General features: G+C 45.2%; 1 protein-coding gene across 1 annotated transcript in view; it reads left to right on the top strand.

Annotated features, from left to right (window-relative positions):
* LOC148475100 (signal transducer and activator of transcription 1-like) overlaps nt 1-27,968 on the top strand; it is a gene marked incomplete at its 5' end in the record, with an annotated part of 56,923 nt that overhangs the window by 7,922 nt on the left and 21,033 nt on the right. The window contains 9 exons of the mRNA XM_088457733.1: nt 530-559; nt 3,576-3,669; nt 7,658-7,699; nt 15,786-15,869; nt 17,964-18,062; nt 19,857-19,992; nt 21,546-21,598; nt 22,637-22,731; nt 24,323-24,462. Coding sequence (XP_088313859.1) covers nt 530-559; nt 3,576-3,669; nt 7,658-7,699; nt 15,786-15,869; nt 17,964-18,062; nt 19,857-19,992; nt 21,546-21,598; nt 22,637-22,731; nt 24,323-24,462 — 773 coding nt within the window. The remainder of the gene's footprint in view (nt 1-529; nt 560-3,575; nt 3,670-7,657; nt 7,700-15,785; nt 15,870-17,963; nt 18,063-19,856; nt 19,993-21,545; nt 21,599-22,636; nt 22,732-24,322; nt 24,463-27,968) is intronic.

The following is a 27,968-nucleotide window of genomic DNA, read 5'->3' as shown; positions in this document are numbered from 1 at the left end:
TATGTGTAATACCTTTGTGGTAGGAAGCAGAGTATTATCATGTTCTCTGAGGGACAGTGTATGAATGGCCAGACGGGAAGACTGCAACGCAGACATATTGCAGTATGTGGAACTGACATTCCCTGATTGTAAATCATCTCGTCATACAGGGGTCTAACACCTCTGCAACTATATACACAAAAAGACACAGCATTAACATTAAGGGACTTGTGATATGGAACCAATGTTTCAGTGAGGGCACGCCCACTTTCCTCAGGGTGCTTTTACATGGTTTAGATACAGTTACTCTGCTCTGATACTCATAAATAGAAAAGGTATAATCATTCTTATACAATATTTATAAGGCACCAACATGTCATGCTGTCGTAAGAGAGGGTAAAATGGATGTCCCGACTGTACTATGAAATTTAGTCTTTAGTAGTTTAGACTTTTTACTTGTTTATTCATCTTGTGGTAATTTTACAGTTTTTGATTTTTTTTATTTATTTGAAAATAAAAGTTTTGCTTCTATATGTTCTGTTTTCTGTAGAGATGTCAATGAGAAGAACACAGTGAAAGGGTAAGTGTGAGTGATACGTATACGTGTAGCCAGTTGTAGGACTGTATGGTGAACATACTGTAAGTGTGGCATCGGGCATCCTGTCCATAACTGCTGCCGGTAAATGGTACACGATGGACATATGGATCTAGGCAAGAAGCCCATCAGTTTATATTAACGATCTGACCAGACTTAGGGGGAGATGTACTAAGCTTTAGAGTGTGATAAGGGTCTGGATGCTCTAAAGGAAAAATGGGGTAACCCCTTGTTTGCGATTTTTATCCTATTTTCACATGTACTAAGCCCCAGCCGCCCGATTTTCGATGTGGAGGGTTTTTCTGGCGCTACCCTATAGAAGCTGCTTACAGCATCCCTATTTTCCACAGCTTCTCTGCCGCGCCGCAACTCACACTGCCGGCCCCCCCTCACCTCAGCCTCCTAGGTGCTCTCCTGGGTCCCCGCCTCCTTTTTCTCCTCTAGTTTTTCTTCCAGGTGCAGGGAGAAGGAGGAGGACACCTGAAGGCGGCAGCTCCGCAAAGGGCAGTTTCTTATCGCAAGAGCTGTTCTTTGCGATACTAAACGCATTTGTTAGTGCATATGCGATTAGTATTGTTGTGGTGACTGGCAGGATGTACAGCGCACGGTTAGTACATCCCGCCCAAAGTGGAAAGTAATAAAGTGCCAACCAATTAGCTACTGACTGCCAGTTTACAGGCTGTGTTTGACTAATGACAGTTAGGAGCTGACTGGTTGGTACTTTATCACTCTCCGAAGCTTAGTACATCTCCCCCTAGTTAAACGTAAAATTGCATTCTGGCGCAATGTATGTTTCTAGATCATGGTCAGCGTTGAGTGTTAATTTGAATGATGTCGGCAAACCTTTCTTTTGTCATGTTAAAATCTTTTGAAAAACATATTTGCAGTTTATTTTATGGAAGTTTTTGAGTCCATCTGTGTTTGTCACACTTGTGCATTCTTAGGACATTTTTTGTGTTTGTTTTTATTTTCTGTGCTTTTCATGTATTTTACATACGTTTCATGTTTTGTTTTTGTTTTTTCAAAACAAGCCTAAACGCAACAAAAGCGCTGACGTTAAAAGAATTGTAGACTGCGCACTCTCAGATATTCAGAAGCCAACAAGTCAAATAGTAATTAAAAATACATTCTTTAATTAAAAAAAATAAATAAAAATTTTACACATAAAAAACCTTGTGTATGGCATAAGATCAGCAATTTCTCTACTACACATATAAAGACACAGTATACACATGGATAATAATGACCACCAGCGGCAGATCAGCAATGAAAGCGTTCAGTGAAGCCGTATTCACAGTGAACACAGGGCCTGATTCAGAGCGAACGCTCTGACCAGAGCACTCGCTCTGAATCAGTGCCCTCCTCCATGAAAATGGAGCGGCCTCCTGGCCGCTCGCATAGCTGTGGGTGACCACCCACAGCATATGCGAGCGTCCATGATGATCCGGACGCTCGCGTCAGTCTTGACCATCGGGCTTGCGACTGAGCCCCTTCAGTAGGGTCTCGCTGCCGCAAGCCCTGGAGTGATTTTGGCTCTATCAGAGCCAAAATCACTCCCACTGACATCACTAGTGATGTCAGTGGGGCCGGCTTCAGACGGTAGGCGTTCCCATGGGAACGCCTCCGTCTGGCAGGCACGCCCCGGCACGCCCACCAAAGGAGGCGTGCTGTCAATCAACATCGACAGCATGCCCCCTTTGGTGCGAGACCTGGAGCGATGGAGAGCCCGTCACTCGCCGGGTCTCGCGCATGCGCACGACGGAGCTCCCTCCAACTGTCAGTTGGTGCTACAAATTAGATCTGGCTGTAGTATCAGACCAGTGCCGGCATATTCATATGCTATTAACCAGAAGAGTTAATTGTTCTTGTGATACTGTCAATGATAGTAAATGCTAGCACCGTGTTGAGAATCTTGGTGTCTAGTAATCAAAATTGGCTTACCGGTAAGCATCAATGGTCTGATCGGGACCAGATAGCGATAATGTCCCGTGTGCTTGCTTAATGTGGAGACTCTGACCTGCAAGTCACATGTGTTAAATGGAAGTGCCGGCCGGCTATTAGGATGGAGTAGGCTGTTAGGTGGTCCGGCAGGTGTAGTCTTCGTATAGGTCTGGAGCAGTCAGTTATGTGGAAGCCATCAGATAGAAGGTATAGCAAACTGATGCCTGGTAGCAGTGGCAGTTCTCTGGAGCTGGCGGTTACTTGTTCAGGAATTATCCTAGTGTGTGGAACTCAACGCGTTTCAGTGCACCGGGCACCTTCGTCAGGAGGAAGGAAGGAAGTTGCTATACGCTCCTGACGAAGGTGCCAGGTGCACTGAACGCTGTCCCCTTTTCCATAACCTCTCCTGTCTCAGAAACATGGTCTTGTGCATCAGAGACATTGGGCCTGTTTCAGATTGGATCGCAGTTGCTAATACGCACGCAATTGGACGATTGTTGCATTCCGCGCATGCGTACGCATTGCAATGCGCGAACCGGCCGCTGCGATGGGGACTGCGATCGCAGAGGCTACGCAGACCCATCGTAGAGTGATTGACAGGAAGTGCCATTTGTGGGTGGTAATGGGGGGGTGGCCGGCCGAACACAGGCGTGCCAGTGCGTTCGCACTTCGCTACAGGGGAGTGCATAAATTATCCACTGCGATCCCATATGCAGTGTGAGGTCTCATAGCGTGCGCGAATGTTAGCATTTTCTGAATAAGGTCAGGGCTTGTGCAAGTGTTCGTATGGGTCCGATGGTACTCGATTGTACCAATGGTTTCGTTAATCTGCTAAGTATTACAGATGTGCGTATGGTAAAGTGGGCGGCCTTATGTGGCGCTGAGAGTGCATTGCGATCGCATTGGTTTGGCTTGTTATCGCAGTTGAACTGTGTGCGTACTCAGGATTGCGATCCGTAGTGAATCAGATCCTTTGTCCTGTATCAGAGACGCCCGTTTACCTATTTGTTTCACTGTTGGTAGCAAATTCTGCAAACACGCTTCTCGTTCTCTTTGGCAGGTTCCGTAAATTCAATATTCTAGGAACAAACACGAAAGTAATGAACATGGAGGAATCTACAAATGGATTTTTAGCTGCAGAATTCAGACATCTGGTAAATGACGTTACAGTTTATGGGCTCATGGTCGTCATCCCAGTGCAGTGAATGTATAAGTATTATAGATTTGTGCAGTAACGAAAGTGTGATACTTACAGACGGGAAATCCCAATTTCTCCAGAGACCTCTCCTTATATCACTGCTGGGTATACAAGTGTCAGTCACTGTCTAACGTATACTTTATATCTGTCCCATTATATCACTGCTGGGCATACAAGTGTCAGTCACTGTATACTTTATATCTGTCTCCTTATATCACTGCTGGGCATACAAGTGTCAGTCACTGTCTACTGTATACTTTATATCTGTCCCCTTATATCACTGCTGGGCATACAAGTGTCAGTCACTGTCTACTTTATACTTTATATCTGTCCCCTTATATCACTGCTGGGCATACAAGTGTCAGTCACTGTCTACTGTATACTTTATATCTGTCCCCTTATATCACTGCTGGGCATACAAGTGTCAGTCACTGTCTACTTTATATCTGTCTCCTTTTATCACTGCTGGGCATACAAGTGTCAGTCACTGTCTACTTTATACTTTATATCTGTCCCTTTATATCACTGCTGGGCATACAAGTGTCAGTCACCGTCTACTTTATATCTGTCCTCTTATATCACTGCTGGGTATACAAGTGTCAGTCACTGTCTACTTTATACTTTATATCTGTCCCCTTATATCACTGCTGGGTATACAAGTGTCAGTCACTGTCTACTTTATACTTTATATCTGTCTCCTTTTATCACTGCTGGGCATACAAGTGTCAGTCACTGTCTACTTTATATCTGTCCCCTTATATCACTGCTGGGTATACAAGTGTCAGTCACTGTCTACTTTATATCTGTCCCCTTATATCACTGCTGGGCATACAAGTGTCAGTCACTGTATACTTTATATCTGTCCCCTTATATCACTGCTGGGCATACAAGTGTCAGTCACTGTCTACTTTATATCTGTCCCCTTATATCACTGCTGGGCATACAAGTGTCAGTCACTGTCTACTTTATATCTGTCCCCTTATATCACTGCTGGGCATACAAGTGTCAGTCACTATCTACTTTATACTTTATATCTGTCTCCTTATATCACTGCTGGGCATACAAGTGTCAGTCACTGTATACTTTATATACTTTATATCTGTCCCCTTATATCACTGCTGGGTATACAAGTGTCAGTCACTGTCTACTTTATACTTTATATCTGTCTCCTTATATCACTGCTGGGCATACAAGTGTCAGTCACCGTCTACTTTATATCTGTCCCCTTATATCACTGCTGGGTATACAAGTGTCAGTCACTGTCTACTTTATACTTTATATCTGTCTCCTTATATCACTGCTGGGCATACAAGTGTCAGTCACTGTCTACTTTATACTTTATATCTGTCCCCTTATATCACTGCTGGGCATACAAGTGTCAGTCACTGTCTACTTTATATCTGTCCCCTTATATCACTGCTGGGCATACAAGTGTCAGTCACGTCTACTTTATATCTGTCCCCTTATATCACTGCTGGGTATACAAGTGTCAGTCACTGTCTACTTTATACTTTATATCTGTCTCCTTATATCACTGCTGGGCATACAAGTGTCAGTCACTGTCTACTTTATACTTTATATCTGTCCCCTTATATCACTGCTGGGCATACAAGTGTCAGTCACCGTCTACTTTATATCTGTCCCCTTATATCACTGCTGGGCATACAAGTGTCAGTCACTGTCTACTTTATATCTGTCCCCTTATATCACTGCTGGGCATACAAGTGTCAGTCACTGTCTATTTTATACTTTATATCTGTCCCCTTATATCACTGCTGGGTATACAAGTGTCAGTCACTGTCTACTTTATATCTGTCCCCTTATATCACTGCTGGGCATACAAGTGTCAGTCACCGTCTACTTTCACGCCCTGTTTCTCCCCTGACTTAAGTCGTCAATGTTATACCTGTCGCTCTTTATGAGATCATATCCAGATTATTCCTCAGTATTTAATAGTCATTTTAATAATTTGAAAGAGTGGTAGAGTGTCAGCGGTTTGCTACAGTGTTGCAGATTTGCTGGTACAATATATCTTCATCTCCTCCCGGGTTATACGAGGAAATGACTTTATTGTCCCCATGTGTCCTCTGAAAATTGATTCTAGTTTCTTTCCTGTATCACTCCTTGTTACGGAATGTATTGTTACTAGGGGATTTATTATTCCATATTATATCATTATTCTTTTTCATAATGCTAGAAGCTTAGGAAATAAAATCTCTGAACTCATTGCAATAATGACAAGGGATGATCTGGATATTGTGTCTATTACGGAGTTATGGTGCAATGAAAATCATGACTGGGACATAGCTATACCGGGATATACTTTATTTAGGAAGGACAGAATGAGAAGAATAGGCGGAGGAGTAGCAATGTATGTCAAGGAAAGCATAAATACTACGTTAATACATAGTATTGAAGAAAAAAATGAGTGCCTTTGGGTGACTATAGAAACAGTAAGGCTTTTGACACTGTTCCACATCGCAGACTGTTAAACTGGAGAGCATGGGATCAGGGGCGACGAGAGGGGGGGGAGCGGGTACAGATTAACGGGGCCCGGGTCCGGCGCCGCCCCCCCACCCGCACAGCAGCCCAGCACACAGCGTGTGCTGAGCTGCAGTTGAGACTGCTTGTGGCTGCTGAGTAGTCTCCTATGCCTGTGGGGGGGAGCGATCACACTGATCCCCCCCCCTGGCTTTGAGCAGGGCTGAGGGGGCTCAGAGCGCCCCCCTCGGGAAGGGGGCATGGCCACGCCTGCCGTGATTAGGCCACGCCCCCTATTACCCGGGCCCGCCGCGGCTCACAGCGGGCCTGCATGGGATTGGATACAAAGATAGTTGAATGGATAAGATCATGGCTGCAGGATAGGAAACAGAGAGTTGTAGTATACGGAGAGCAGTCTCCAGAGGGAAATGTTACCAGTGGAGAACCTCAGGGATCTGTACTGGGACCAGTGCTTTTTAATATCTTTATTTGTGAAATTGCAAATGTTATTGAAGGGAAACTATGCCTTTTTGCAGATGACACAAAGGTATGCAACAGGGTAGACACACCAGGAGGGGTAAAACAAATGATTGATGATCTAGGTAGACTAGAGGAATGGCCAAGAATGTGGCAACTACAGTTTAATGCCAAAAAATGCAAAATCATGCACTTGGGTCTCAAAAATCCAAAGGCTAAATACAGTATTAATGGCTCTATACTGGAAAGTACTGAAGAGGAAAGGGATCTAGGAGTCACTATTTCAGGTGGCCTAAAGGCAAGCAAACAATGTAACAAAGCAATGAGGAAGGCAAGTCAGATGCTTGGTGCATAGGGAGAGGAATCAGTAGCAGAAAGAAAGAAGTGATAATACCACTGTATAGGTCATTGGTACGTCCTCATCTCCAATACTGTGTTCAGTTCTGGAGGCCATATCTCCAGAAGGATATTGATACATTAGAGACTGTACAAAGAAGGGCAACTAAATGGTGCAAGGTGTACATCACAAAACGTACCAGGAAAGACTAAAAGATCTTAATATATATAGCTTGGAGCAAAGAAGAGAAAGGGGAGACATGATAGAAACGTTCAAATATATAAAGGGTTTTAACAAGGCAGGAGACATTCTTCAAAGAGAGAGAAGTATTAGAACAAGAGGACATGTTCTAAAATTGGAGGGTGGTAGGTTCAGGGGAAATTTGAGGAAATATTACTTCATAGAAAGGGTAGTGGACAAGTGGAATAGCCTCCATCAGAGGTGGTAGAGGCTAAGACAGTAGAGCAATTTAAACACGCATGGGATAGACATAAGGATATCCTTCAGAAGAAGTGAGGATCAATAAGGGTTGAGGTAACAATATGTTTAAAAATGGGGCAGACTAGATGGGCCAAGTGGTTCTTATCTGCCGTCAAATTCTATAAAACTCCTCTGTATTAATTATATATATTTAATGTTTGCCTTTTAGCAACTGAAAGAACAGAAAAATGCAGGCTGCAGAACTAATGAGGTTAGTGAGAATGTATGTGTCCATGTAATATGATTGTTATATCTCACTAGCGCTGTGTTGGACAGTAATGTACATATCACATAGCCATGGGACACTCCATGTGAGACTTGTTGGGAGAAGTATGCAGACCGAGAGGTTCTCCAGAGATACAAGGGAGAAAATGACTTAGGCACATAAGCAGCATATACAGGGCCATCTCTTCCATTGGGCTTGTTGGGCAGTTGCCCAAGGGCCCGAAGCTTGTAGGGGCCCACCAACACCCCCCCCTACAGCTGCAAGTACTCAGTTTCACTTCACCTGCTGGCTTCAGACCAGTCAGACAGAGTCTCTCTGCATGTGTGAGAGGTCTGATGGGCATGCAGGAGGGTTTAATTTTAGTGACCATTTACATTTTTTTCCCGTGGGTGGGTAGGGGCCCAGTGCATTGATTTGCCCAGGGCCCACACTGCTGTTAAGACAACCCTGAGCATATAGCCCTCACCCCAATGTGCTGCCCCCCTGCTATCTCTTTTTCATTACTACTTAGAATGATTATCCACTTTTGGAAGAAAATACTCTTTATGTTCTCCCCTCCAGGATATAGGGGGATCCATCAGCAGGGGAACCTGGTGATCACCCAAACCTGATAACTTTTCAACTACATTTTTGTATCCATTTTTTTTTTAGTTCGGTAGAAAATGACACTGGAAACTGGTAGTAAATAAACAATAGACAATGATATCAGAATCCAGTATATAAAAAGTATATTACTGGGCTCACTACGGGTAAAGGTGCGTATCCACTAGGCGATTAAAATGAGCGACTGAACGATTATGACATCGTTATCGTTCAATCGCTCATTAATTGTTCACAAAACGGGCATTAAAATGTCGAAAATGACCAGCGATGCGCACTCCTGCCGGTCGTTTTTGACATCAATCATGACGTTCAATCTTACGATAAGGACAGGTTGTGCATATACGGGGATGAGGGAGGGTGCCTGCACTGAATGACATATCGTTCAGTGTCGACACATTACAGGATGAGGAACAACTGTACGATTACAATGTTGTAATCGTACTGTGGTTCCTCTGTTGGCAAGTATATACGCACCGTAATACAAGCATTAAGATAAATAAAAATAAAAACACATGGAAAGTGTGTGTAGAGGGAATAAATGGGGGGGGGCTGCAGATGCTGGGACATGGGGTATCACACATCAATAAAAGGTTGTGTAGATCAACCAGAAATAAGGATCCTACAAGGGTGGTGTTGGGTGACTACTAATGGGATCTATAAGGAGGAGGAGAATTCCTAAACATTAGCCATCGGATTCAATAGGAATGAAATTCTGTGTATCTGTCAGTTGCTGCCATAGTTTTTGTCCTTCGAGGTGTAGAGACTGATGTGACCAAACATTCCATAATCATAAGAGGGTAAGGTGACCTCCAGTGCACCGAAAATGGGGACTTTGCATGAATTGTTCAGATGCTTCAAGCAAGGTTTCTTGGAGATTGAGATTTTAGCAACTCTTAAGAGACAGAAACCTGGGTGAGCCAAGACCTCCCCACCGGTAAGATTGACAACTGCTTGCCGATACTGGGTGATCTTGCTACATTCCCACCCATATACACTGTGGACAAAAGTTTTTGGCCACACCTAATAATTATTGAATTGAGGTGTTTCAATCATACCCGTTGCCACAGGTGTATGAAAGCAAGCACCTAGCCATGCAGTCTCCATTTGCAAACATTTGTGATACAAAGTGGGTCGTTCTGAAGAGCTCAGTGGCGTGGTACTGTGATAGGAAGCGTGGTATTGTGATAGGAAGCTGGATATTCCACAGTCAACTGTAAGTGATATTATTAGAAAGTGGAAGCGTTAGGAACAACAGCAACTCCAAAACCACGTAAAATTGCAGTGCGGGGTCAACAACTGCTAAGGCGCAATGGTGCGTAAAAGTCACCAACGCTCTGCTGATTCCATAGCCGAAGAGTTCCAAACTTCCACTGGCATTAATGTAAGCACGAAAAGTGTACACCGGGAGCTTAATGGAATGGGTTTCTATGGCCAAGCAGCTGCATGCAACTCTCGCATCACCAAGTCCAATGCCATGCGTCGGATGGAGTGGTGTAAAGTTCACCGACACTGGACTGTGGAGAGACTAATCACGCTTCTCTGTTTGGCAGTCAGATAGGGGAGTCTGGGTTTGGCGGATGCCGGAAGAACGTTACCTGCCTGACTGCATTGTGCCAACTGTGAACTTTGGTGGAAGAGAGAATGGTATGGGCTAGGCCTCTTAACTCCAGTGAAGGGCAATCTTAATGCTTCAGAATACAAAGATATTTTGGACAATGCTATGCTCCCAACTTTGTGGCAACAGTTTGTGGAAGGCCCTTTTCTGTTCCAACATGACTGTGCCCCAGTCCACAAAGCAAGGACTATAAAGACAGAGGGCCTGATTCAGAGCCGGACGCTCTGACCAGAGCGCTAGCTCTGAATCTGGGCCCTCCTACCTAAAAATGGAGCGGCCTCCTGGCCACTCGCATAGCTGTGGGTGACCACCCACAGCTTATGCGAGCGGCTAAAAAGATGGTCGCGATGGTCAAGACCATCGCGACCGTCGGGCTTGCGACGAGACCCTGCAGTAGGGTCTCGCTGCCCCAAGCCCAGTAGTGCTTTTGGCTCTATCCCATGGGAACGCCTCCGTCTGAGCAGCCACGCCCACGGCACGCCCACCAAAGGGGGCGTGCTTTCACTCACCATCGACAGCACGCCCCCTTTGGTGTGCGACCCATAGCGACGGAATGGCTGCGCACGACGGAGCTCCCTCCATCGTGCGCATGCGCATTAGGGCACCATCGACCCGCTTGCGAGCGCTCAGTGCCCGCGAGCGAGTCTGAATCAGGCCCTGAGCCCTGACCTCAACCCCATCAAGCACCTTTGCGATCAACTGGAATGGAGATTGTGAGCCAGGTCTTCTCATCCAGCATCAGTGCCTGACCTTATTAATGCTTTACAGAATGAATGGGCGCAAAGTACCTACAGAAACACTCCAAAATCTCGTGGAAAGCCTTCCAAGAAGAGTGGAAGCTATTCTAGCTGCAAAAGGGGGACCAACTCCATATTAAAGTATATGTAATTGAATACAATATCATTACAGTCCCTGTTGGAGTAATGGTCAGGCCTCTGAATACTTTTGTCCATATAGTATATGTGTCTGAAAATACCATCACAAAAAATGTCATCACATATCCAGATTGTGTCAGGCACATCAGGAGAGAACCTCTGTAGAATACTAGGAACTCTATTTCTATCTTGACTAAGGGCTCTATTTACTACAATCCGCATATTGAATGCGGATTGTAGTGTGATATTACCGAGTGAATTCGCATTGCGAATTCAGGCAATATCACAGGGATTTACTATAAATCCCTTGCAGGGACAGAGCTTGCGATAAAGCTCTGTCCCTGCGGATCCCATCCGCACTCTATTTGCGGTATTTTCGGAAAAAATACCGTGACTAAGAGCCCGCGCATGCTCCGACACACCGCTGCTGCTACCTCCCACCGACACTAAACCCCCGCGACCCCCCCTCCCTTCATTACACTTACCTGCATCCTCCTGGCCTCCGGTGATCTTCTCCGGGCTTCCCGATCAGGTGATCTCCCATACTGCACTGGGACCCGATCACCTGATTACCGGGCAGCAGTGCACTGTGGGAGACCAGCTGACCGGAGAGGAGCCATCAGCGGAGGCCCGATCACTGGTCCCTGGATTCAGGTAAGTAAAAAAAAAAAAAAAAGTTTCAATTTTTGTTTCCTTTTTTTACAGCAATCAGCTTCCGGTCTGCTTAGACCACATAGCTGATTACTGGTATCGGCTCCCGCCTCTGCTCTCCCCGTTAGAGCAAAGTGGGAGCCCGGTAACCGGGGGAGACCCTGGATAATGCCACCTCCAGGTGGCGTTATTATCACAGGGCTTCCCCCGGTATTTTTTTACAATTTATTTTTAGTAACTATGGTCGGATCACATTTCCCATTACAGTTATGGGAAATGCGATCTGCTTTACTAAAAATAAGTGATACTAGGGGTTGGAGTAGAATTTTACTAATTCTACTCCAATTGCCCTGTAATAACTATAGGTGATACTAAAATAATGTGAAAAGGGTGTGAAAACACCCTTTTTCACTTTATTTTAGTAAAAATAATGTTAATAAATAGAGCCCTAAGTCTTTGTCACAATTGGTGTCTGCGAGTTACCTGTCTCAGGTGGTGATCGGGTTTCAACGGAGGCTGGCATGACTGGAACCACAGATGATGTAGATAGCTCTATTTACAAGACTTGTGTAGCAGTGAAAACTGCCTTTGATGATAAATGACAGGAACTGGAGGAACCGGACTGGGACCGGCAGGAAGACTTGTTGAATTGAACTGCTGAACTATGAACTTGACTCTGGACTGGAACAACATGGACTGAACTGATGAGCTTGGAACTTGACTCTGGACTGGAACAACTTGACAATGGCTGAAGGAAAGTCAGGTAATGCTGAGACGAGGGTAAAACAGGGTAATCTGGAATTTCTGTGACAAAGGTTGGAACTCAGGTGCAGGCTGGATAGGATAATTGGGAATAACAGGTTTCAGGAAGGAATGGGTAGGTTTGGGAATTTTAGGTTCAGGGAGGGAGTAGGTAGGTAAAAGGGGCAGGAGTTGATCCACAACAGGAAGCAAGGCAGGGTGACACGATGCAGGTTTACAGAGTGCCAGGGACCAACCAGGGGTAGGACTAGCAGCAGAGCACAGGTCAGGTATTGCTGTAACAGGACGACTGGATGCCAGGTATTACTGTAGCAGGTTTTCGGGATGCACTAGGGGTTGCTGTCAGCAGGTTTACTGGATTGCCAGGCTTAGCTGTAGCAGGTTTTCTGGAAGCACCAGGGGTTGCTGCCAGCAGGTTTACTGGATTGCCAGGTATAGCTGTAACAGGTTTTCTGGATTGCACCAGGGGTTGCTGTAGCAGGTTTCAGGGATACGCTTGAATGCAGAAACAGCATGAACCATACACCACGGGAAGACGAGATGTTCAGGCCCAGAATGCTATCAGGGGAGGAAATATATACCCTGGGTCTGGCAGCAATTGGTGGATACGGACAGGTGGTCTGGTAGTAGCATTCTGAGTGGTGGAAGGCACAACATGCAGAGGGAGTATTCATCTCTGCAGCTCTGAGAATCAGAACCACACCTGCGACTCCAATCAGGGCTAGCAGTGCTCACAGACAGAGGAGAGGCCAGGTGCAATAATCACTGTGACAGGAATGCATAGAGAAGTCAGAGCAGATCCCCCAGGAGAACTGCAAACACAGATCCATGGGACAGCTGACAGGGGTAAGTCTCAAGGCAAAAAGGTGACAACTAGACAGGTTCGTGACAGTCTTGAATTGAATCTTCTCCACGAAGAAACTGAGGGGAGATGTATCAAATCTTGAAGAGATAAAGTACCAACCAATCAGCTCCTGTCACTTTATAGACTGTGCTAATGACAGAATCTGATTGGTTGAGCAACTTCTACACTTTATCTCTCTACAACATTTGAGAAATCTCCCCCCGGAGTGAACAAGTGAGTAAGCTGAACAATGTTATCCCAATCCTCATCCTATATAGCACCTGGTGGGTCTTTGTTCCAAATCTCAGCACGTTTTCGAGTATGAATTCCATTCTGGTTGGAAGTTATATGCTGAGGGGCAGAGAGGAGATGCACAGTCCTAGGAATGGGGAGGGTTCCAGTAGTAAGCGACAAGTTTGAGTGAGGACTGAGAGAGACAAAAAAGAAATGAGGATATGTATTTGTGAGAGCGTGTTAACGTAAAACCTTTAGTTAAATTGAACAAAACGGCCACCAAATCTTTCCCTATGCTCACGAGGCTTACGGGGCAGATTGTATGTCATGTGCACGTGTGTTTTGAGTGGCACAAAATATTTAGTGATGGTCGTGAGGATGTCGCAGATGATGAAACGACCCGGAAGGTCTTGCACATCAAAAACAAATAAAAGTGTGGAAAAAGAAAAATTGAAAATTGTTCAAATTGACCATCGACTCGTCATCTGAACGATAGCAGAAATGGTAAATAACATCAACAAAGAAGCTATTAGGCATAATTTTGCGTCAAGATCTTAACATGACAAATGTTTGTGCTAAGATGGTTCCCAGGCTTCTCACTGCCGAGCAGAAAGAAATCGAAAGCGAATTTGAACAGACATTTTGGAACAAATTTAAGCGGATTCACATTTTTTAGTTTATTACCTGTGATGAAACACGGATCTTCCAGTACTATCCTGAGACAAAACGCCAGTCCATGCGCTGGAAAACACCATCATCACCAAGGATGAAGACAGCACGTCAAAAACAAATCCAAATTCAAAGCCACGTCAATTGTTTTCTTTGATATCAAGGGTGTTATTTTGGAAGACTGGGAACCAGAAGGCGAAACAATGACTCAACATTACTACAAAACTGTTCTAGCGACTTTGTGGGAAATAATCAGAAGAAAGAGGACAGAATTGTGGAAAACTGGTTCCATCCTCCATCAGGACAACGCACCAGACCACACAGCTGGAATTGGTATGAAATACCATCGGCCGCATGGCCGGCGGTTCGATTCCCGTCAGCGGCAGCCCAACAGAAGCAGAGTGCGACGCAGCGGAAGCCCGACAGCGCTGGTAATCCCGATCGTGGATAGGTAAGTATCCACTAACCTAACCTAACCCCCCTAACCCTCCTTAGGGGTGCCTAACCCTAACTTCCCCCCTAAGTGCCTAACCCTAATCCCCCCTCTAAGTGCCTAACCCTAACCACCCCCTTCCCCGCTGCCTAAACCTAAGTCCCCCGGGGGTGCCTAACCCTAACCCTCCCTCCCCCTAGCCTAACCCTCCCGGGGGGGTGCCTAACCCTAAGTCCCCCCCGGGAGCCCTAAACCTATCCCTCCCCCCCCCCGCGGCTGTCCGCTCGCGGCGCCCGGCATCACTACGATCGTGATGCCGGGCGCCGGTCTCCCGGCATCGGGGAAATGCGGGCGTCTACATCCTTTGCCGGGATAAGACAGTCGGGAAGCCGGCTGCCGGTATTTAGGCAGTCGGCTTCCCGATTGCCTCCCACACAGCTCTCTCTGTGACGCAGTTATTGGCAGAGAAAAAGATGGCAGTGCTAGAGCCCCCTCCATACTCGCCAGACCTAGCACCCTGTGACTTCTCTCTTTTCCCTAAAGTCACATCTGTAACAAGGGAACCCATTGTGCATCAGTTACTGAGGTAAAGAAGAATATGAGGGAGCTGTGGAGACATCTGACAGATACTGAGCTACAGCGCGGCTCTGACCAATGGAAGATAAGAGGGCAGCAGTGTGTGGCTGTAGAAGGGGAGGACATAGAAGGGGAACGGAGATAAAATGTACTTTAATATAATTAAACATAAATTATAGCATCAGTCTCGTTATTTAATAGCCTCACCTCGTATTATTGTGATTCACTCAATAGTTATGGCATTAGTTTATGGGGCTGATTCAGATGTGAACGGTATTACGCAGCCGCAAGGAAGTGCCTGTGTAATACCGTCCAATTAAATGCAAATGCAGTAAGAGGTGCCTGCTGGCCTCTGCGATCAGAGCGCAGCGTCCGTAGATAGCAGCCATCAATCTCAATGGTTGCTTCTCTGACCAAGCTGGACGGCTCCTGGCCGCTTGTGAGGCCAGAAAATCTGCGTCCTACGACGCAGACCCTGGCCTTGGCACTCCTAGGAAATGGGGGTGATATGACCCCGTTTCCAGGAACGCAGCCCAATCAGGCTGCACTAAGGGGGGCACTGCGACCGTGATTGCAGGATTTGTTCTGCACATGCATAGAATGGGTACTGCGCAGACACCCCACCATCGGGTCTCTAGGTAAACAATATGGTACTAACCTGAATCAGCCCGAATGCTCGGCACAGATTTGCAGCCGTGTAAATGTTACAGATGAACTGAGAGAGAAACACATCTGCATTTTGTGCCTCTTTATATAAATATATCTATTATTTATCCTAATGTGCTATTCATTGTCTTCTCTCCTTGTAGGGTCCCCTCATTGTCACGGAAGAGCTGCACTCCTTGAGTTTTGAGACTCAGCTTTGCCAGCCAGGACTAGTGGTGGATCTAGAGGTACGCTTGCTGCAGGATCGACTGATAGGGCGGACGTAGCCATCATTGCTACAGATGGAGAAAACTGTATTTCATATCCCGCAGCTCATTTACGTACACATAACGTACTGTGGGCCTGATTCAGAGCCGGACGCAATTAGCGCTCGCTCGTCCAGAAAATAGGGGTGGCTATTCAAATCAACCGTTCTCTCTTTGCGGTCTGTTCACGCCTCTAGGTTTGAATGAGCGAACCAAACTTGCGGTCGTTTTTTTTTAAAATACGCCCCCTGGCCGCTTGCATCCTACGTCATGTCCGCTATTTATTAGATTAATCGAGTACATCGACCAGGGAATGAACTGCTCGCTATTCTTGGGGTTGGTTTTTCCTACCACAATTTTGCGAGCAGTTCTGACTATAAAATAACCCAGTGACGTGGTCAATGACGCTGCTGTTTTAATTATGCACACCCATAAAACGCCCGTTTTGACCTTTAAGCACGCCTGCGTTCGGATCTCCACTCCCCGTTTTCAAGCACCTTCCCCCGTTACCACCCACATACGCCTCTTTCTGTCACTCAAATTATCAGGCATTCGCTATTTTGCGAGCACATGAATTTCGACCGCACTGACTGGTTCGCGCATGCGTATAACGATCCGTACGCATGCGCAGTTGGGCAAACATCGCTCGGAGCGAACGAGCGGCCGCTTACGAGCGGCTCTGAATCAGGCCCTGTGGCTGCGACCGTTTATCTTCAGCGTAAAAGGGATAGTGAGGTACGATACAATAGAAGTATTGATACCTGTGTAACACACAAGTGATGTCTACGTGTTCATTTACAAAAATATCAGAGATTTTGTGCTAAATTGTAGCTTGTCAAAGGGCAAATTAACCCCTTGTTTCTTTAGAGCCTAGTTATTAAACAATGGATACTTGCAGACGCTGTTTTACTAGCGACACATGTTTGGCTGATGGAATGGGTATGTCCTACTGAAGTCCTGAACCTGTCCCCTCCATTTGGCGACCCCTACCATAATAGGAGCCATACAGAACAGCGCCTCAGCTCCTCTTCAGTAGAGATGCCTAGAAGCACTTATTATACCGCTGACTGACCATCACAGGGTGCAGAGTAACACAATTTGGTACAGAGACCTCAAATCAGCTAACAACTGCGATATTCACTGCATGTTTTCTGCAAGAATAAAGCAATCCAATAGCCTGATTCATTACGGATCGCAATTGCAACCATGTATGCAGATCGGTCAATGGTGCGTACTGTGGGCCTGATTCAGAGCCGGACGCTCTGAATGAGCGCCCGCTCTGAATCAGGGCGTTTTTTTTGGTGCGTCCTCCTGGACGCTCGCATAGCTGTGGCTTACCACCCACAGCTTACGCGAGCGTCCATGATGATGGTCGCGATGGTCAAGACCATCGCGACCATCGGGCTTGCGACGAGACCCTGCGGTAGGGTCTCGCTGCCGCAAGCCCTGGAGTGATTTTGGCTCTATCAGAGCCGAAAGCACTCCCATTGACATCACTAGTGATGTCAGTGGGGCCGGACCCAGGCGGTAGGCGTTCCCATGGGAACGCCTCCGTCTGGGTAGCCAGCCCCGGCACGCCCACCACAGGGGGCGTGCTGTCACTCACCATCGACAGCACGCCCCCTTTGGTGCGAGGCCCCGAGCGACGGCTTCCCCGTCGCTCGCCGGGTCTCGCGCATGCGAGCGACGGAGCAGCCTCCGTCATGCGCATGCGTATTTGGGCACCATCGACCCGCTTGCGAGCGTCCTGCGCTCGCGAGCGGGTCTGAATGAGACCCTGTGTTTGCTTTTTGATGGTTCAAATTACACAAACTTTGTTTAACGCACAAAATTATTGAAAGTATTGTATAAAATGACCTGCAGGCAATGTGTGTATAAGGTGTATATAAAACATAAATGCATTCTGTATTTAGACTTGGTCCCATTCGCAAGATATCTCATTATAGTATGCATATATTCCAAAATATGGAATATTTAGATATCCAAAATACCCCTGGTCCCAAACATTTTGGATGTGGGAGACTCAACCTGTACGTCGTGCTATAAATCTGTTCTATCCTTCCATTTCTCCAACAGACCGCATCACTCCCCATTGTAGTGATTTCCAATGTGAGTCAGCTTCCTAGTGGCTGGGCCTCTATTCTGTGGTACAATATGCTCTCCTCCGAGACAAAGGTAGGTGCCCATAAATCTTACATTCTGCCTGTCCATTGGGTCTTTGATAAAGCCTACCTCCCAGTATTGGGCATGACCACATCATGAGGCATTATGGAAGGGGCGTGGCTGGATCAGGGATGGGGTGTGGCAGCATCACAGAGGGGGTGTGACCACACATGAGGCTTTATGAAAGGGGCGTGGCTGGATCAGGGAAGGGGTGTGGTGGCATCACAGAGGGGGTGTGACCACACCATGCGGCATTATGGAGGGGGCATGGCTACATCAGGGTGGGGGGTGGGGTGTCTGCATCAGAGAGGGGGCGTGACCATGCTCCTGGGGGCATGCCAAGTGCTATAAAGCATTAGGCTAGGGATGGCCATCAATGGGGTGCCCATCGATGATTACCATTGCTGGCATACAAACCATCTATGGAGAACCATCGATGGTTTGCACACCTCAATGAATACTTCTGCTGCTGTAAAGCCGGGCCGCGGGCCAATCAAAAATTAGGGTGGTGCTTAGCTGCCACCAGGGGCGGGGCTAAGCTCCGCCCTGCTACTAAAAAAAAAAAAATTGGCACAACTAGTTAACATCGGCCAGCAACCATCAATGTTTTCACAACATCGATGGTCATCCCTACACTAGGCTGCCTATTATCTCTCTGTAATCCTAGCGCAATTTTTATACCACACGCACCACATTGGCAGGTGCTTTGCTCTGCAGTAACGTAAATGGATACACCTCTCTTAATGCCTGGTGATTGGGACAATTTAATCCGGATGTGTAACAGTGGATAGAGCCCTCAAATAGGGACTGAAATCGGGATGGTTGGGAGTTATGGATAATGCACGCAGCCATATAGTTATACCATATATCATATGGTAGTATGAATCTAAAGTGTTATTCTCATCCCTTACATAGAAACAGAATTTGACGACAGATGAGAACTACTTGGCCCTTTAAGGGTGTGGTTATTAGGGTTAGTGCTAGAATTGGATTAGGAGTTTGGTTAGTATTAGGGTTAGGGTTAAGGGTTATGCTGGGTACACACTTAACGATGTGTACCTAGCACGATATTTCTGGCAAAGGGGTGTTATTGTAGTAGGATTAATTGTGAGGGTTTTGGGTGTTAGGGTTTAAGATTAAGGGTGAGGGTATTAGTGTTTGTTTGGGGTTGGGAATAATCGGTGCTATTATTCAGCAGGAACAAGCAGAAATTCAGATTTATTTCAAAACCCCTTTCGAGTGCATTATTTTCTAAATACCATATATGTGTATATAATCATAATATAGAACATATATATTGCATTTATAATATATTTGTTTTTCTATAGCTCCGCCCCCAGTAGCTCCACCCACAGTTCCTGAAGCTATTTTTCCAGAAAAATAGCCCTGGGAATATTGACAACAACTTTAGTTGTATAGCGCACTTTCTCTAATAGAACTCAAGACACTTAAGGGTGAGGATAGTGTTAGGGTATTAGGATTAAGGATGAGTGTTAGGTTATTAGAGTTAGGGTATTAGGATTAAGGGTGATATGGTATTAGTGTTATGGTATTAGCGTTAGGGTATTAGGATTAAGGGTGAGAGGGTATGTGGACAGTTACTCATGGCTAGGTCACCGAGGTCCAGCTGCGGGGAGGGCATGTCCAGGGCAGAGAGCAGGAGCCTAAGGGTAAAGACTTACAAAACTCCTTATATTTTGAATATTTTGCTACAACCATGAAGAACTATATAATATTGTAAATCTACGGTATTGTGATGACTTATATCTTGGTGCCGTCAGTGATGCTGCCGCGTTTCTTCTGCAGAATTTGTCCTTTTTCCTAAACCCGCCAGCAGCCAGGTGGTCACAGCTATCCGAGGTGCTAAGCTGCCAGTTTTCCTCCGTAACGAAACGAGGACTGAACGCAGATCAGCTGAGCATGCTGGAAGAGAAGCTGTTAGGTGAGACGCTGATGAATGTGGCATATTATACAGTTGTATGCAAATGTTTGGACACCCCCAGTCATATTGCATGCCTCGCTGGGTCTCTAAGTGTAGAGGACAAAATAAATCAGGGTATAATATTAAACCGGACGTATTTCTACAAATTCTAACAAATTTAAATAGAACGATGGTGCCCTTATTTATGAATGCGTTCTGTTTTTAAAGACTCATTATTTACTCGTTAGCCCTTAAAAAAAAGCCATGCTAAGAAGGTTCCATGACTAACAAAGAAACAAGCTGCCCCTTCTAACCTCCTAGGATGTTGTACCTGCTCCAAGCAGCTTGATACAATTTCTTTGTGAGCCTTGAAACGCAAGTGGGGAGCTTCAAGCCCTGAGGTGTTTGCAAAAATACAGAATTTTTGAAAATGTAAGTTATTTTTGAAATGTTTTTTTTTTTTTTTTTATGAGGCAGCGAAACGCGCGCCTCTGACAGACAACTGCGATTTGCCATAGTGAACTACAAACTAAAATCTGTGCCAGTTGTGCAATAAACAAGCTTGTGCCCATCAAAACTGCTGAAATTATTTTTATTGAACGGTTGAAAATGTTCAAGCATCTCTGCTGCTGCAAAAACGAAGTAAAACCCACAATGGACTTGCAGAAAGCTTTAGCTGACAGTAGTGGTATTAGCCCCGAATGACCACCGTACAACAATGGTATAATAAAAAATGATCTGCTGGGAACAGTTGTCAGAGGCTTCCTTACAACTTCCAAACAAAAGCGTTCCAAGCCATACTGTACTTCTACTTCTATAAGAAGACACAAAAGTGATGTGGGCACCACTGTGAATGTGCCAGCCTCTGTACGTCTGCAATGCCAGATCTCATAGCTGCGGCTACGCCCCTGGGCAAAGGGCACTATAATAACTGGCCTTAAGCATTGCTAGAAACCACTGTTTCCAGCATATGTAATCAAAAATAAATCTGCATGGCCTTAAAGAAAAACAATAAAATGGAAAATAAAAATATGAAAAATAGTAGAAGAAAAATATGACATTAACCAAGGTTGGGACTAATCTCATTATCCCCAACAGTCCTTTATCCCTACTCAGCAGTACGTGTAAGGACCGACGTGGAGCATATTAATGAGATGCAATATTATATCTCTGATGAAGTCACAGTTAGAAGTCATGAAACGAGTATGATTTTGAGTAAACTCTCAACCATTGTGGTGATGTAGGCAGTCTACAGGCTGACCATATCCACATTGTGCCAACTTCTGTCACTGCTATTTGTGACTTCCACAAATAGCTTTTCAAGAGGTTCAGTTCAGTGCAGAGGACCTGCCTGTCCCACAAAGGTGAGTTTTATCCCTTTACATATTTGAAAAGTAAATGGACAGAATATTTTTTTGGGGGAAAAAATAAACCTCCTTTCTTCTGTCAAAGTGCACCAATAAATAAATATGTCATTATATTCTTTGTAATTCAACTTTTTATGCAATAAGGACCATGGATATGTATTTTATATTGAAAATAAACCGTATTCCCCATGTGTTTTCCATCTGCAGGTCCCAACACAAATAATCCAGAGGACTTTATTCCATGGACTAGATTCTGCAAGGTAATAAAAACTAGAAATGTTTTATATATGTATTGTGACTAGATGATCTGGCACCGCCGGGCGATCACTGATATTTGTTTGTATGTAGAATGGAGGTGCCTGCTTGACCTTGAGTAACCTGAGTGGGCTTACTACACCACTCCTAGGGGTTCCCTCTCGCCGTCAGTAAACGTCTGTTAGTGACTCCACCCATTACGCTGTTGCGGGCAATTTGTTGACCCTACCTGGTACCTACACCTGAAACTGCTTGTTCTGACCTGGCTTCGACACTGGCACCTGGCGTCTCAGTTCACCCACAATTGGAAGCGGAATCAGCATATAGGCGCAGACACGAATGCGGAAAACCATGCAATTTTTCTAAGCATACATTATTGGAATCATCATAGGGACTGTTTAGCCAATGGGATTACCTGTATTAGGCCTCGTTCAGAGATATATCCAGTGCCCATGTTTGCACAGTTAAGTGATTATTTGCTACTGCGCATACAGAGTCCTGAAAGCCCCTATGGTGCATGCATTCACCTGAGTGTATGCAGGGCCGACGAGAGCGCCGCCGGGCCCAGGTGACAGAGGGCGTGGCCTAATCGCGGCCGGCGTGGCCACGCCCCTTAGAAATAAAATAAATAAGTATTTCAGCGCCACAAAGCGGCGCTGTGCGCTGGGGAGGAGGACGCTGTGTGCCCCTCAACCCGGCGCACAGCCAATGGGGGGCGCGATCGGCGTGATCGCTACCCCCATAGGCATAGGAGACTGCTGCAGCTGCTGCTTTAGCAGCCACGAGCAGTCTCCCAGTGCAGCCCAGCACACAGCAGCGTGTGCTGGGCTGCTGTGACTTAAGAGGGAGGGGTGGAGTGTTTGGACATGATTCAGAGGTCCACGCAGTTGGCGAGTTGCATGACGTCATGTGGCCGAGCATTTACATATGTCTTAAATTTATGTTTTGGAATTTTTATTTTATTTTATTTTTTTATTAAAAATGGAAAACAAATGTATAGAATATTCTGTGAGTTTGCTTATTGCTTTAACTTTTTTTTTTAGGAAAATCTGAATGAGAAGAATTTCCCATTTTGGCTTTGGATTGAGGGCGTTTTAGAGCTCATTAAGAAGCATCTCTTGTGTCTTTGGAACGATGGGTAAGTCATTATTATTCCTGTGGTTATTATTGCTTTTGTGGGCCTGGCTGCTCATTATAGTGTCACTATAAATGACCACTGTGTACAGAAATAATATAACCCCCCCCTTTTTAACTACACTCAGTGGCCAAATTATTATGGGTCACTTTTTGCCCTCAATACGGCTTGACTTCTTCTAGGCAGGGACTCTACGGACTGTCGGTACATTTCATGGGCAATATTAGGCCAAATATGATGAGCTGCATCTTCCAGTTCCTGAAGGTTTGATGGTAGTAAATCCAGAAGGATCTGTACCTTCATGCTGTGGTCTCCATATCCTCACCCCACCATCTGCGTGGCATAACTGATAACATGATTGGTCAGATCCAGATCAATTCCAATCATGTACTGTCCAATTTCTGGAGCAAACTGTTAGCAGTAGATAATATAGCAATGACGTACGGACAGGCCTTCTGCTTCTGTAGCACATGTGATGTAACGTGCGGCGCACGTCCATTGAGAGGCAGTTTAAATTGGTCCCGGAGTTAATTATATGTAATTCGATTTGCTGTTGCCCATCTGTGGAATGAACATGTCTGCCCACTCAACGTTCTGATGGAGCATCCGGTAGGCGTTTACGACCACAGGCTTTGCCCTCATTCCCAGTTTTGGTTTTCTGCTGGACCGCTCTGTGTGCACTTTACCAACTGCCGCCCTCGAACAATTCACCAGAGCAGCCGTTTCGCTAATGCTCCCACAGCTGCCGCGAGCGCCAACAATCATTCCACGGTCAAAGTCCATCAGATCGCGCCGTTTCCCCATTATTTCATTATTGAACCACGTCATTAGTCTCTGCATACCCTCACCTGTCCGTTCTTGTACAGATTCAGACATCCCGCCTCAGCTTTATCTGCCGAAGAGCTACTTTAGATAAAATTGCCTGGTGGTCATCAGCCCCGTGTCCACTGGCAGCTAATTGCGTGGAACTTGGCCTTCACATGCAGGAGAAGTGCGCAGTGGGCGTGTCTTAGGTGTGCAGACAGGATTTCGGGATGGTCAAAGTTGAACGTACACAGAGACATGGCATATTTCACACTCACCTCCAGCACCAAGGAAGGGGCCAATATAAGTCACCACTGATAGTGGTGAAGTGATGGACACTTTTACAAGCAGACGGATGATTGTGAAAGTGTACTGTCAACATTTTGGATGTTATTAGCCCTGACCTGAAATTTGCTGCAGTTCCTACTGACCCACTGGGCTGAGGGGTTGGGGTAATCAACAAGATTGGGACACCAGATGTGACGATTCCACGGCCGATGCGGTGATGGTGCATGCATCGTGTATCGATACATCGCGCCATCGTACGCTGCATCGTGTAGTGTGTATGGCGACGCAATGTATCATTAAATCACATCACTGCGTCACACCACGGTATAGTGTGTACCCAGCTCATGTGTTTGGAAATAACAGGCTGAACTCTTTACTTTCTTGGTTATATTGTGTTTTATCGATTGGTACCTTTTTTTTTTTCAGCCTGTCCAGCGTAATTGTTTTATCCCCGCTCAGGTACGCAGATATAGTATAATACTCTCTCCTCCATTATTAATAGGTGTATTGTGGGTTTCATAAGCAAGGAGAAAGAGCGCGTGCTGCTGAAAGACAAGCCCCCCGGTACGTTTCTGCTGAGGTTCAGTGAGAGCAGCAGAGAAGGTGCCATCACCTTTACCTGGGTGGAAAGATCACAGAATGGTAAGGAAATAATGTCTCCATTAGGTAAATATATAATGTGGTCCATGTGCTAACTGTGTGCACCAGGGCTGCGTGTGCATGGGGCATGGGGGTCCTTCCGCGCTAGAAATGCTTTGCCTGATCCCCACCAGCAGACAAAGAAAATTACTCCGGCGCTTAATATGAAATGAATATATAAAAACTTAAATTGAAGTAAATCTCGGGAGAGGGAGAGGGAGAGAGAGAGAGAGAGAGAATGAAAATGAATATATATATATATATATATATATATATATAAAACCTCTGTGCTCATAAAAATCAAGCATAAAGATGTGAATTGCCAGATAAATCACAGCAACCATTGCTTGTGCAGAAATTGTTCAGGACTGGATCAATAAAACAAAATTTATTTAATCATACACATAGTAAATAGAAAAATAAAACTGAAAATTTGAACATATATCACATAGTACATCTAATGACATACATACTAAGATAGCTTAAAAATTGATAGCAATTGCTTAAAGTCACTCTCGTGCAAAGCACCTTATATATTAATAATGGTATTATCTCAATATATTGAATACCACTATCCCTTAATGGAAATGTCCTGCTGCCATCCGTGTTTAGGCATATAAGGCAATATAAATGAGGATTTGTCCTGCTATCGAAATAGGTGATAAATTATCCTCATATGTGCATAAGGGTAGAAAACTGCAAATGTCCCGTATGGATATTCAGTTCGTGAACTGGCCAGTTCTGAGCAGCAGCTAAAGTTAATGCTCACCCCGCTGGTGTGCTCAATAGCCACAGGGCTTCCTGTATGAGCTCCGGCTGAAAACAGGCCTTGGATCCAGTGTCAGCGACAGCCTGCCTTCCACTGAGATGTCTTGCAAAGTAGCAGCGTCCGCGCTGTATAGATACACTGTAGCAGTGGCGTTATCACGTGATTAGCACACCAGCGTCCTGGGCGATCGGGTCAATTGCTGCTGGATGTCCCGGACTACAACGATGTGGCTGGGGATCCCTCTGACGCGTTTCGCCCCTATATGCAGCTGGGGCTTCCTCAAAGAGTGTTGATCCCCTCCACCAGCCATCCTTTTAAAGTGGTTGAACTTACATCTAATTGGTCATTCAATTAAGTAAGTCATTATCAGGTGTGTGGTGTCAGCTGTGTTTCTTCCACACCTATTTTGTGCTTGGCAATTGTTTCAATGCTTAGATCTAACTATATATACACACACAAGCTTGTAGCAGCTTACATCAAAATGGTAACATTCATATGAACGAGTGCTTATGCACATTATAATTTTCACCAAAAGATATACATACACATCCATAGAACAATTTGATCGAGTCCCTACAAATAGACTTCAATATGTTGTTAATACCAACACAAAACAAATAATAAATAAATAAATACATAAAATATATAAAACGTAAATACACATTTTCAATATATAAGGCAATAAATAATTTTGTTGCTATTATTATTATTATTGTGTGATCCTCCTGACCATCTGCTCCTTAAGCAAGTGGCCTAACCACTACTCTATAGCAATGACCGCTGAAAACGCTTGATATAACGGTATTCATTACCTAGAAATCCTCGTATGTTTGCTTTAAGATGTTTTCAGATCAAATCAGCACCAAATATAAGATTATAAGAATATAAATAAATTAGAGGAACAAATGGATTTGCTGACACGCTAATAGAACAATCTTTTAGTGTTGAAATGCCATTAGCTAGTTTGCTACACACACGACCCTTGTCTCTTCCACCTCACGTAGCACAAAATCTACTACTACATACTACATGCTTGGCTTGGCGACGAGCCAGAACTCAAATGAGAGTCCCTCCCAATGTCTCCTTGGCCCTGATTCAGACCCACTCGCAAGCGGGCGCACGTACGTTAGGCGTACGTACAAAAATATTTAAATTCAATGGCTCGCTCGTATTTTCGTTCGCATCTAAAATTCCTCCCAAAACTCTGACGACCCCTCCTCTAACTAACGAGCGTACGAAATAGCGAGCGTACATCCCCGAAATGGCTTGAAAGGAACGCACGCACAAGTATAAACAGGAAGTGGCCTTGTCAGATGTCGATTACCTGCTCCTTTATTCTGCCTACCTCCCTCAATCGTATCATGCCAATCAATGTATCAATTAGCTTAATTGTTTGTTTTTTTCAACACAATGCAAGAAACTTTACTCTTGTCCGTGTTTGTGTTTACCCGCAGAATACGTACGGATGAAACATTCGCTTTTATTGTTCAAAAAACATGTGAACCACAATTAAACAATTGTACTATTGCTGTGGATCCCCGCATATTTCCCTGGGTTCATTTCTTTATTTAAATTTGCTTACGCATGTCACTGCATCAAGCCTATCATAACTCTCCAGAGATTTCTGGCCCTGTTGAACACATGACTCATACACTAACCAATAAAATTGCTCCTGTTAATTTCCAAAATACATTAGCCAATCAGAAAATTTTTACACACTTTATCAAAAATGATTTTTAAGAAAAACACCATTGCCATCATGAGAGCCTCCGCATTCACCAAGCGCGAGCTGCTGGTGCTTACGGAGGTCATGGATCGCCGGATCACCAGCCAACCTCAACCCATGACCAACCGGCAGAAGCGCTCCGCGTATGCGGAGGCACGGTCCCGCCTGCGGTCCTTCGGCTCACGCCGCAACATCGGGCAGCTGGAGCGCAGGTGGTCCGACCTGCAACGGCGAACGCCCCGCTTGCTGGCATGCTTTCGCATGCAGATCCTGGCAAGTAAGTGTTAAGTATTGTGGTTTTAATGTTTGTGTTTGTGGGGCAAACTGCGTGTGCATGTTTTCCTGTCTGTTCTATTTCTTATTTGTACTCATATCTGCGTGAGCATGTTTTCCTGTCTGTTCTATTTCTTATTTGTACTCATATCTGCGTGTGCATGTTTTCCTGTCTGTTCTATTTCTTATTTGTACTCATATCTGCGTGAGCATGTTTTCCTGTCTGTTCTATTTCTTATTTGTACTCATATCTGCGTGTGCATGTTTTCCTGTCTGTTCTATTTCTTATTTGTACTCATATCTGCGTGAGCATGTTTTCCTGTCTGTTCTATTTCTTATTTGTACTCATATCTGCGTGTGCATGTTTCCCCTCTATTTCTGATTTATTCATTCTACTGCTATTTGTTTTTTTTTTTTTTTTTTTGAGTTTTGTTGCCCGGATTTGTCCATAAACTAACCGCAATTTCTTTGTCATATTTTAGGGGGACAGCCAAGACTCCGCCGTGACCGTCCGTCCAGACGGCGTTCCCGCCCACTATCCCCAACCCCCAGCCAACACTCCACCCCAAATCTTTCCCCTATTCCCCACTCCTCCCCATCCTTCCCAGACCCTCTCCCGGAAATGTCGGGCCTCCTTCCCCTCCGTCCCACTTCCCCCTCTCCTCCACCCACCCCTCTTCCAATTACCCCCTCCCCGGAGTCCATCATAACTCCTCCCCATTCTTTGGGTAATGACGGATC

Source organism: Taudactylus pleione, unplaced genomic scaffold (assembly GCF_031769625.1).
Source record: "Taudactylus pleione unplaced genomic scaffold, aTauple2 ptg000781l, whole genome shotgun sequence".
Lineage (NCBI taxonomy): Eukaryota > Metazoa > Chordata > Amphibia > Anura > Myobatrachidae > Taudactylus > Taudactylus pleione.
Note: the sequence above shows the minus strand (reverse complement) of the source record. Positions and strands in the feature narration are given on the sequence as shown.